Source organism: Rhincodon typus, chromosome 18 (genome assembly GCF_021869965.1).
Source record: "Rhincodon typus isolate 14 chromosome 18, sRhiTyp1.1, whole genome shotgun sequence".
Taxonomy (NCBI): Eukaryota; Metazoa; Chordata; class Chondrichthyes; order Orectolobiformes; family Rhincodontidae; genus Rhincodon; species Rhincodon typus.
Window position 1 is genome coordinate 58,649,570 of NC_063349.1, and position 12,492 is coordinate 58,662,061.

The window sequence follows — 12,492 nt, forward strand, 5'->3', positions numbered from 1 at the left end:
TGTTTGTTGTCTTTGTCTTTTTCTTTTCTAATCTTTTTTCTATTAAGCAGTGTGCGGGTTAATTCATTCAAGTCAGACTGTGTAATTGGTAAGGTTTTATCCCTCATCCTGGATGAATTCAGAATCTTACTGAAATTCCACTTCCCTCGGGATTTCTTTTCTTTGGAGGAGTTTGCATGAGATTTGAGGTGCTCAATTGAATTGTTTAAATAAATTCAAGAGGAAAGGCTTGCAGGGTTGTAGAGAGTGAGGCATTACGATTAATTGATCTTTTGAAGAGCCCAGCATGTGCACAAATTGCCGCCTTCCTGTGATCTATTCTATGATCCAATTTGCTTTGTCTTTTCTGATATGTTGAGAGATCTTTGGGGTCAAACATACAATCACAACAGATGTATTTCACAAATTTGTATCAAATTTACAGCTTTCATTTAGTTTAACATTAGTTATTTTCTAGGATCTTGCCTAACATGTTGTTTAAAACATTAAAAGGGCCATCTGGTATTAGCCATAAATTGACTGTTCATTTCTCTTCTCCCTCCGTCCCCTGCCCCCATCCCCCAAAAACAATACGTGTACAGCTCGACAGCTTACAGTGCAAATGATGCAGAATCCACGGATTTTGGCAGCGTTACAGGAGCGACTTGATGGGCTTGTAGGAAACCCATCTGGTTATATAGAAAGGTAAGCGATATCAACAATGCACCTTATCCTCATGGTCCTGTTGTTGCAGTTTTTTGGTCATTTATCAGATGTGGGTGTCATTAGCTGGGCTGGCATTTCTTGTCTGTTGTCCTCTAGGATAGTGGTGAGCTGCCACCTTTGAACAACTGCGGTCTCTTTGATCCCAATTTCCTGCACTTGTCAAATATTATTGAATGTTATGTTATTTGAAGTACTCGGCCAAATATTTTTAAAGGTTGTAAGGTTTGCGGCCTCCACTACCTTCCCAGGCAGTGCATTCTAGATTCATGCACACACACCCTCTGAACCTCCTGCCTCTTAAGGTAAACCTATGCCCCCTCATAATTGACCATCACCTAAGGGGAACAGCTGCTCTCTATTCACCCTGACCATACCTCTCACAATCTTGAATGTTCTCCCTCAGTCTTCTGTGCTCTAAAAACAATCCAAGCCTGGAACCCGCCAAGCTGGTTCATTAGTTTACAGGCATTTCATTACCCTGCTGGGTAACATCATCAGTGCAGTCTCTGAAGCGCTGTTGTGTTTTATCTACTCAAATCTACTCCAGAACCTCAATTTCTCCATCCCAGGCAACATCCTGATGAGCTTCCTCTGTAACCCCTCTAGTGGTATCACATCCTGTCGTGAGGTAACGAGAAGTCCACACTCCTCCAGGTGTGGTCTGATCAGCGCTCCGTACAACTCCAACATTACCTCCTTGCTTTTATACTCTATGCCACAACTGAAAGCAAGTGTCCCATATACCACCTTAACGATCTTCTGCATGTGCTCTGCTGACTTTAGGGATCTGTTGATAATTACCCCAAGATCCCCCTGTTACTCTAAGCTACCGTCTGTCCTGCTATTCATTAAATACTCCCTCATCTTGTTGTTTCTTCCAAAGTGCATCACCTTGCACTTACCAGGCTGTATACCATTTGCCACTGGTCTGCCCACCTGACCAACTCATCTACATCTTCCTGCAACCTACAACCATCATTTTCACTACTAACCATTCTACTAGTCTTGGTGTCATCTGCAAATTCGCTTAACACCCCCATACTTTCATCCTGATCACTTGTGTATAAAACAAAGAATAAGGGTTGCAGTACTTGGATAAGGTGAATAGCCAAGGTCATCTTCCAAGGGTAGGGGAGTCCAGAACTAGACGGCATAGGTTTAAGGTGCACACATTTGCACACAGTGTGTTGCATATATGGGGTGAACTGCCAGAGAAAGTGGTAGAGGCAGGTACAATTACAGTATTTAAAAAAACATTTGGACGGGTATGTGGATCAGAAAGTTTAGAGGGATATGGGCCAAACGCAGGCAAATGGGACTAGTTCAGGTTCGGAAATCTGGTTGACGTGGGCTAGTTGGGCCAAAGGGTCTGTTTTAGTGCGTTGATCCTTGCGGTGCACCACTGGACACCGGCCATCAGTCACTCAAACAGCCTTCTACCACTACCTTTGTGTCCTATTACTGAGCCAGTTTCTGATCTACCTTGCCAAGTTTTTCCTCAATTCCATGTGCTTTAACCTTCTCAATCAGTCTACTGTGTGATACCTTGTCAAAAGCTTTGCTGAAATCCATATAAAACTACGCCACCTGAACTTCCCTCATCCACACATGATCATATTTTCAAAAAATTCTACACATTTGTAAGGCATGACCTCCCTCCAAAAAAAAGTCACGCTGACTTTCCCTAATTAACCCATGACTTTCCAAGTGGTATTAATTCACTCCTTCAGCATTTTCTCCAATAGTTTCCCTTATCACTGACTTGGCACTCACTGGTGTGTAATTTCCTGGTTCATCTCTACCACCCTTTAAAAGTAGAACTGGGACTTGCCCCATGGCTAAAGAGGAATTAAAAAAAATTGTCAAAGTCCCTACAATTTCCTGCCTGCCCTCCCACAGCGGCCGGGGATGCAATTCATCCGGGCCAGGGGATTAATCTGCTTTTTAAGCCCGACAGAGCCTCCAGTAGCCCCCCTCCCAATTTGCTGTCTCAAACTGTGCAAGTTCCTCACAATCCCTTTTCCCTGAATTCTGTACCTTAGTTCTGTTTTTTTCCAGAGTAAGAGAAATATTCATTCAACACCCTTTCAATTTCTGCAGCCTCACACGTAGTTTGGGCCCTATTCTTTCCCTGGTTGACCTATTCCCTTTAATGTTTTATAAAATATCTTGGGATCATCCCTAATCCTGTTTGCAAGTCCTTTTTCATGCCCCCTTATTGCTCTTCTAATTGCTTTAAGTTCCCTACTGTACTTCATGTATTCTTCTCGGACTGCAGTTGAATTGATCCCTTTGGATGACATCTAGACATCCAGAGTCCTCCAAACTTTGACCCTGCATTTCTCTCTAAAGGGTACATGTTGCCCCTGCCCCTACCCCTATAGCTCTGCTGTAGACTTCCCTTCAAAGAGCTGTTCCCAGTCTACTGTGGCCAGATCCTGCTTATTTTAATAAAATCGAAAACTGTCTTTTGGGGGCCTTTTTCTCTTCCTTGTTGATAACAAATTTGAATTGTGTCGTGGTCGCTCTCACCTAAATGTTTCCCCACTGCCATATTGTGAAAGATTGACAGCTTCTTTCTCCAGAAGCAGATCCAGCGCTGTGCTGTGCCTTGTTGGGCCTTCTATGTATTGATTCAAAAACCTCCCCAGATGTATTTCAAGAAAATTGCTGTCTCTTAAACCCTTAACACTATGACTGTCCCAATTTATCCTGAGAAAGTTAAAATCCCCAAATATAAATACCCAGTTATTTCTCTTAGACAACTGTGTGAACTGCCTACATATTAGCTCCTCTAATTCCTGTTGACTGGGGACCTATAATACACTCCCAGTAAAGTAGCTGCTGCCTTAATATTCCTAAGTTCTACCCACAAAGCCTTGTTTGAGGATCCTTCCAAGGTATCATCTCTCCTTATTGTCATAATTGACTCCTTAATTATTGGTGCTACACAACCACCCTTTCTACTCCCTCTTCTGTCACGCCAAAAGATCCTATACCCTGGAATGTTGAGTTGCCAGTCCAGTCCTTCCCTCAACTATGTTTCTGTGATGGCAACAATATCATACTTGCATGTATCAATTCACACCATTAACTCATCAGTCTTACCTATTACATTCCTTGTATTAAAGACCATCCAGCCTTGCCTTACTCTTTTGACACTCAACGTTGCTAAAGTCACCTGCTTCCTTTGCTGTAGCATGATGTGTCTCTCTTTCATTAATATTCTGTGACCCCTCTTCTACCAGACTAGGTTTAAACTTCTCCCAACAGCACCAGCAAATCTACCTGCAAGGATGTTAGTCTCAGCATGGTTCAGGTGCAGACCATTCCAAGAATCTAAAACCCTCTCTGTTACACCTACTTCTGAGCTAAGTGTTCACCCGTCCTATTCTCCAACTTTTAAATTTGCTAACATGGGGCGCTGGGAGTAATCAAAAGATGACAATCATTGAAGTCCTTTTTAATCCTTTGCCTAGCTCCCTGAATTCTTGATGCATGATCTCATTCCTAATTTTGCCCATATCATTGCTATCAGCATGTACCATGTCCTCTAACTCATCACCCTCCCCTTTCAGGATACCCTGCAGCTGCTAATTGACATCATGGTGAGATAACACACTATCCTGGAGTTGGTCTGTGTCTGCAGAAATGCCTCTCTGTTCCCCTGACTGTAGCATTCCCTATCACTGCTGTTGGGTTTTGCCTCCCTTCAGCTTACCTCCCTCCCTGTCTGGTGGACACCCACTCCCTTCTTTCCTCTCCTCTCGCCCCTTGAGCTGTGGTGCGACCACCTCTGTAAACATGCTATCCATGTAATTCTCAGCCTCGCAGTAGCGCCTCAGTGACTACAAGACCCAGCGCTCCAGCTTGCAGCTGGGAGCACTTCTGGTACATGTGGTCATCTAGGACACTGGTAGCATCCAGAACTCTCCACGTGACAAAGATGTACATCCTACTTGGCTGGCCTCTCCTGACACGTCCTAACTTATAATTCAGTCCAATGCATTAATTCTTAGTCTTATTTTGTTAGACTTCCTGCTCTATCACCTACAGTTATGATAAAGTAAACTGTAGCTAAGTTTCCATGGCTCCAAATCTGTTAGGAAATCAAAGGGTTAACAAGTAATTGTCAAATGCCCAGTACTCACCAATCCAGAGCTTTTTTCAACTTTTGAAGTTATGATGTCACCAGGAGCTGCATTTGAAGATTTTTGCAATGTTCCTGCAGCATCCTCCTGATGAAGGTGCGACCACCCCCAACCTAGCTAGGAAGGTGGTGGAAACAAAATCAATTGAAAAGGAAATTGCGTAGACATGTGACTGTAATGAACTTAAGTCGCAGGGATAGAAGGAGGAAAAGAACTGGGGTGTTTAAAAATTAAACAGATGTGGACTTTGCTGGCTTTGGATCAACATTTATTGCCATCTCTAGTTTTCCTGGAAGGTGGTGGTGAGCTGCCGTATGGAGAGTCAAATGGCTATCTGTTGTGCCACTTTTACCATATTCAGGGTTCTTCTGTATTTGGGGGATAAGGCATATGACTGCCAATTTCTGGTTTTAGTTACAGCCAGTAGTAAAGAATGATGAAACTGGCTGCGGTGATTGGAAATGCAAATTATATCTCAGTTGAGCTATTGAAAATACAGCTTTGGCTTGTGTTTCTTAAAAATCACTGCAGAGGGCAGAGGTGAGGTAAATTTGCGTCCATTTTGTTTGAATAATAGGAAGCAAGTTGACTTATGAACTGTATTGGTTTTTCAGCTTGCCTAAAATTGTGAAGAAGCGCGTAAATGCTTTAAAGAACCTCCAGGTGAAATGTGCGCATATAGAAGCTAAGTTCTATGCAGAGGTTCATGAATTGCAACGAAAGTATGCTGCTCTCTACCAACCCCATTTTGACAAGGTAAGGTATCATTTTTGTTTTGTTGAGAGGTGTTTTGCACCAGTCAATTGGGGCTGGGAACTGGGGGCACCAGTATTTGCTGAAATAGCATCTCGTGGATGTTCTTTTTTTAAAAATAAATAAATAAATAAATAAAAAATGAAACAATAACTAGTTTTGAAATGTGATTCAGGCTTGTGTACTGCCGACCCCTTGAAGATTGCATAATCTATGTGAAAATTGATTTCTATTGTTTAGCTGATTCAAAAAGTCCAAGATTTGCATTTATCTTGCTGGCACTGTTCACTGGGTCAGAGGATACTGGAAAGAACATGAAAATTTTTCTTTGCACTGTCAATGTTTTTTTTTTTAAAAATAAGGTTTCATTCTGTGGTTTTAAGAAAAAAGTCTAATCATATAATCCATGCAATAGAGGTTCTTCAGCCCATTGAGTCCAAACCATTAAAAGTACACCACCTATACTCAATATATTTCATACACTAGGCTCGTAGCCTTGAATGTTATGACACTTCAACTGGTCATCTCAGTACTTTTAAAGGTTGCAATTTCCTGCCTCAGGCAGTGCATTTCCAACTCCAACCAACCTCTGAGTGAAAAAGCTTTTCCTTAAGTCCCCCCCAACCCTCCTGCCTCTCACTTTAAAACTGTGCTCCCTTGTTATTGACTGTTCGACAAAGGGAACCAACTCTCTCCACCAGTTATCCAGCCTCTCTTTGTAGCTAAAGTACTCAGTCCCAGGCAACATCCTGATGAATCTTTTCTGCACCCACTCCAGCACAATCATGTACTTCCAATACTGCTTTGACCAGAACTGTGCACAAATCTAAAGTCCTGTACAGCTCCAACATTACATCCCTGCTCTGACATTCTAATCCACGACTGATAAAGACTGTATGCCACCTTAACTGTCCTATTACCCTGTGCTGCCATCTTCAAGTATCTGTGGACACGCACCCCAAGATCTCTTAGTTCATCTGAGCTTCCTTTATGTCCTGCCATTTATTGTGTCCTCCTTGTCTTGTTGCTTCCAAAGTGCATTACCTCACATTTAACTGGGTTAAATTCCATGTACCAATTTAATCTGCCTATCTGACCAACCTGTCAATATACTCTTTTTATAACCTAATACCTTTCTTCCCACTGTCAACCACCCAGACAATATTAGTCATCCACAAGCTTCTCTCTCTTACTATGCACACACTCTCACCTCTACATCATTTATGAATATCGCAAACAATAAGGGATCCAGCACTGATCCCTGTGGCATGTCACTGCTCACTGGCCTTCAGTCACGTAAACAGCTTTCTGCCACTACCCATTGTATCGTATCATTAAGCTTGATTTGAATCCGACTTACCAGGTTATGCCGGGTCCCTTGTGCTTTTACCTTTGTTACTGTTTTCCCATGTGTGCCCTTCTGAAATCTGTATAAACTACATCAACTGCCCTATCCTCAACTCACTACCTCAAAATACCACTTGATTTGTTAGACTCGACTTCACAAAGACATCTGGCTATCCCCGATCAAACCTTGCTTCTCTAAATAGCGATGTATTTTCTTCAAAGTCTACATTAGTGCTAAGTCTGAATCTCTGAATAGCTGCCACTTAACCAACTTATGAGTTACTTGATGTAAAGAGGTGGCTTAGGTGTAAAATATTAGGCATCAGAAAATGGATCTGAATTGGGGCGATTAGCTGGTACTGGATTACTCGTTGATTTATGGGAGGTGATGGTATAGTGCTATTATCCCAAGACCCTGGTAATATTCTAGAGATTCAACTTCAAATCCTGCCACAACAGATGTTGGAATTTGAATTCAATAAAAATCTGGAATTAAGAGTCTGGCCATAAATTGACTGTTGACTGTTGGAAAACCCCATCTGGTTCGTATGTCCTTTAGGGAAGGAAACCGCCATCCTTACCTGGTTTGGCCTACATGTGACTCCAGACCCATAGCAATGTAGTTGACTGTTAACTGCCCTCTGCACAATAAATGTTGGCCTAGACAGCAACACCCTCATCCCATGAATGAGTTTTTAAAAGTTGAAATTAAATAAAAACTTGCAGTTTAATTTCCAGTTATCCCTTTTTTTTTATATATGGCAATTTTCAGAGGGACTGCCCACCCCAGGATTGATCTCTGTATTTGATCATGTTAATTTAGGCATTGTCAATGAAATAAGCTCTTGGAGTTTTCTCACCTATATTGGATTTGTAATAAATCCATTATTAAACTGGTGTATAACTGGTTTATGATGCAGAGTGACATTTAACATCACAGATTAGATTACTGTACTGGCTGAGAACACCACAAAGATCCTTCTCCACCTCGCCTAACCTGAGGTATGGTGACCCTCAGATTAAACGCTCCACAAGTCACATCTCTGTAATGAGAGAACAACTGTAGTCCTTTGGGACTATGGGCGACTTTACCTTTTTGTACTGTAGCAAAATTCAGCAATCATTTCAGTACCGCTGATAATTGCTTTAATTGTTGAGATAGTTAGTTACTTTTAAAACTGGTGAGAAAAGCCAACATATTTAGAGCTAGTAAGCTTAATTATTGCTGAAAGACTCCCAAAATTCTTAAGTTTAGCTAAGACGATGTTGCAGTTTGTCTTAAAGTTTATTAGAATTTCTGCAAAACCTTTTTAAGATGCTACTTGGAAAGTAAAGCCAATTGATAAATTGTGAATGAGAAGTTCTACAATATGCATGCAGATATTTTTGACAAAGTACAGCTATGGGTGAATGGAAGGTAATTCAAAGGGTATAGTTTTAGCAGACATTACTATCAGCACGACTCTATCTTGATTACTGACTGTTGGCAGGGTCACTTGTAAAGACAGTATCTTTTCATTTGAATGTGACAGCAATTTTCACTTGTCATTCCTGAATGTGTCCGGTCTTTGTCACATTTGTTAAGGCTCCTGGAGAGTTGTAATGTGCTTTCACTTTGTTTCCTCTTCCTGTGAGCAGTTGGTACAAGAGTTAGGTATATGCAACTGAAACATGAGTAGAAGAGAAAAGTAACTTGCAGTTTTGTAATTCATTAAACGGATAGGTTGCAGAGCTCAGTCACAAGGTTTACCAATGCTTCCAAGGATTTAGAAACATTTAGTTGGATGATCCCCTGGAGAAAACTGGACTTGAAAGAATTTTAGCATGCACCAAATCAAGAATTGTACCATATTTAGCTCGTCTGAGTATTTTATCTAAAAAATGAGTTATTTGGTCATTTTAAGACTTTTAAATTCTAGTTTGAGGAAACTGTTTCCACGTTAGTACAAATTGAGCAATATCATACAAGGAGCTCATGCAATCCTTGCTAACTGATGAACTGATTTGGGAAATGAGCTGCTTTATCATATGGAGGAGTGTGTTATTCTCATGTTTCACTTGGATCAAGGAACTTCCAATAAGTAACCAATGTCTTGTCTTGTCTTCAGCGGAGTGACATTATCAATGCTGTCTTTGAGCCCACAGAGGATGAATGCAAATGGCAAGGAGATGAGGAGGAAGAGTTATCAGTAAGTATGCGAGCTTCTGGATGCTGGAAGCATTCATATTTTCCAAGATGGAATGATCAGTGTTGGAATAAAACCTGGCTGTTCCGTTTAATTCTAAGTTGAAACTAAATGTGGATTATTGTATTGGAGAACGTGAGTAGATTTGGGGGCATATCAAGGGATGCAGTCTCTTCATGTACATTGATTTTTGTTTTTCATCCATTTCGGATTTTACTTTTTATACTTTTTGGCTGTTTATTCCCAACTTCTCTTTCATCTCAACATTTGTCTTGGATCAGGTACACTATATTGTGCCAAAACCATATTCCACTGTCAAGTAAACTCTATCTTGATTATAAACTGTTGGCAGGGTCACTTGTAAGGACAGTATCTTTTCATTTTTGTGTTTTTGATTGTGGACCAAAATGGGGAAAAGACTGTTTTTGAAAAGTGAGTTGGTTGACACTCATTGTGAATGCTGTTTACAAAACTGCTTGCTCAAGCAGTGAGGATAGGAATGCAGATGGGTTGAAGCCAGGGTGGGTGCATAAAGGGAGGTTTCACCAGCAACGAGTAGCTGACCAGTCTGGAATAGTAACCAGTTGTTGAAGATTTTCAGTCTGGCATCAACTGTGATAGGCTTCCACGTAGCTGAACAATTTGTGGGTGTGCATGTTTGAGCAGAAGTCATCGGATCTCTGAAAGTGAAGGTATATTTCTCTCCTCCTTTTCAAAAAAGAATCTCGAGGTTAAAGAAAGCCATTACAATTTAACACATGATTTGCTGTAAGCTGTGGTTTATAAGGGGGTTAGAGTTTTAACTAGTCGTGTATGTTGACTGATACAATTGTTTATCTATGGTTAGAATCTATATATTTTTAATAAATAGAAACACCTGTCAAGTACATTCCCACCCTGGGAAAAAGACTCCAATTATCCACCATATTCATGTCTCATTTTATACACTTCTGTTAGGTCTCAGCCTCTGACATTCCAATGACAACAATCCACGCTTCTCCAATCTCTCCTAATAGCTAATGAACTCCAATCCAGGCAACATCCTGGTAAACCTCTTTCGCACCCTTTCCAAAGCCTCCCCATCCTTTCTATACTGTCGGGACTACAACTGCACACATTGTTCCCAATGTGGCCTAACTAATGTTTCATAGAGCTGCAGCATGACTTGCCAACTTTTATACTCAGTGCCTCAACCAATGAAGGTAAGCATGCTGTATGCTGCCTTTACCATCTTATTCACTTGTGTTCCTGCTTTGAGGGAGCTATCGACTTTCATCTCAAGATCCCTCTATATTGAAGCTCTCAGGGTCCTGCCTTTTACTGCATACTTTCCTCTTGCATTTGAATGAAATTTGATGTAACTTGTATGTCGTTAGCAAATCTCACTAGAATGTGATCTGGACCAATGTTCCCTTGATCAGTACCTACTTAGAATTGAGCCACGGAGTCTTGCCTTCATGTGCATTTGGAGTACCCGTTGTTAATTTTTGTTTTGTTAGGCCCCTGCTGTTTGGTTGATTGGAGTTGTTTCTTTCCTTCCAGGATGAAGTGAAAGAAAAGGTTAAAGTGGAGGAAGAGAAAAAAGATGAAGAAAAAGAGGAACCAAAGGGAATTCCAGAATTTTGGCTGACAGTCTTCAAGAATGTTGATTTGCTCAGTGACATGATACAGGTAGGCATTTGTAAATCCAGCGAACGTGAAATATCTAATTCATGTCTCTCTGCTGCTGTCGGTTTTATCTGGATTTATCAATCGGGTAAAATTGGAAACTTTAGATAATTTCATTAAATCTTTTCCAAATCTTAAAAGATTCAAGGAAATGTGTATTTTCATTTAAAAGGCAATTATAGTTTAGGGTTGCATATTTATTAATTAATCTCTTTTTCCACCTGTTAATGGATTAGTTGTAATAAATGGTTTTGTTTCCTTATTTCAGTGAAATTTTTTTTTTCTTGGCTAGTTGTCCCAGCCAGGCATGAATCACCATCATTGTTTACATTGTGACAACTTATGGAAGAGTGGTTCCTGTTTCCAATGCACTTCCCATCGGGGTCATTGTTTCAAAACTGTGAAATCTGTAGTATACAGTGTTAACTATTGGGGAGGCGATGGCCTAGTGGTATTATCGCTGGACTGTTAATCCAGAGACCCAGATAACATTCTGGGGTCCTGGGTTCGAATCCCGCCATGGCAGATGGTGGAATTTGAATTCAATAAATATCTGGAATTAAGAATCTAATGATGACCATGAATCCATTGTCGTTTGTTGGAAAAACCCACCCAGTTCACTAATGCCCTTTAGGGAAGGAAACTGCCATCCTTACCTGGTCTGGCCTACATGTGACTCCAGACCCTCAGCAATGTGGTTGACTCTTAGCTGCCCTTTGGTTAATCAGGAATGGGCAATAAATGCTGCGATGCCCTCAGACCATGAATGATTAAAGAAATAAAAATAACAAAATGGGGGAAGAAAAGGGGTTTAGATGTAAATTATACTGTGAAATATGGATGGCAGTGAAGCAGTAAAGATTTTAAATCCAGTTTAATTAGAGTCAAACCAAATAAAAATAAATGAGTAACATCATTGAAAATGTTTTTAGTGTATTAATTTTGAGAAATTTGGTATTTTTCATTTGATTACAATTAATTGGAGGGAGGTAACTAAATGAACTGTTGGATGCTATCTCAACATGCATGAAATTAATTCAATGTTTTTGTGATCCAATTGAGTCCTTATTAGCTATCCTAGATAGCCTCTGCCTTCAGCCTGTAGGGCGAACCTTTCAGCTTTATCCATTTTAGTAAAGCTTACTCAGATTTCACTTTGATTTCATGGATATGGGGTAAAAGCTGAAAGAACTCCGGATGCAGCAAATCAAACAAACAAATTGCTGGAAAAGCTCAGCAGGTCTAGAAACGTGTGGAGAGAAGTCAGTTGACATTTGGGGTCAAGGATCACTGGACCCAAAGTGTTAATTCTCCTTTCTCTACTCTAATAAACCACGTTAAAAACATCATTTTATTTACAGGAACATGATGAACCTATCTTAAAGCATTTGAAAGACTTGAAGGTGAAATTTTCAGACCCAGAACAGCCAATGGTAAGAATTACTTTAAAATTCATTGTAACAGCATCTTCAATATTTTGTGTATGGATTTATGTTCCATCAGCAATAAAGGATTTTGGTTTGTTTGAAAGAATGTCTTTCTATTGGTACAGAGATAGTAGGAACTGCAGATGCTGGAGAATCTGAGATAACAAGGTGTAGAGCTGGATGAACACAGCAGGCCAAGCAGCATCAGAGGAGCAGGACAGCTGACGTTTCGGGCCTAGACCCTTCTTCAGAAAA

The 12,492-nt window shown here is 40.5% G+C and overlaps 1 protein-coding gene across 8 annotated transcripts in view; it reads left to right on the forward strand.

Moving 5' to 3' along the window:
* Positions 1-585: 585 nt before the first annotated feature.
* Positions 586-12,492, forward strand: part of nap1l1 (nucleosome assembly protein 1-like 1) — a 164,022-nt gene continuing 152,115 nt past the window's right edge. For all 8 annotated transcript variants that reach the window (XM_048608043.1, XM_048608042.1, XM_048608039.1 and 5 more), the window contains exons 1-5: positions 586-684; positions 5,471-5,612; positions 9,065-9,145; positions 10,685-10,813; positions 12,172-12,243. In XM_048608043.1, coding sequence (XP_048464000.1) covers positions 602-684; positions 5,471-5,612; positions 9,065-9,145; positions 10,685-10,813; positions 12,172-12,243 — 507 coding nt within the window. In that variant the 5' untranslated portion in view covers positions 586-601. The remainder of the gene's footprint in view (positions 685-5,470; positions 5,613-9,064; positions 9,146-10,684; positions 10,814-12,171; positions 12,244-12,492) is intronic.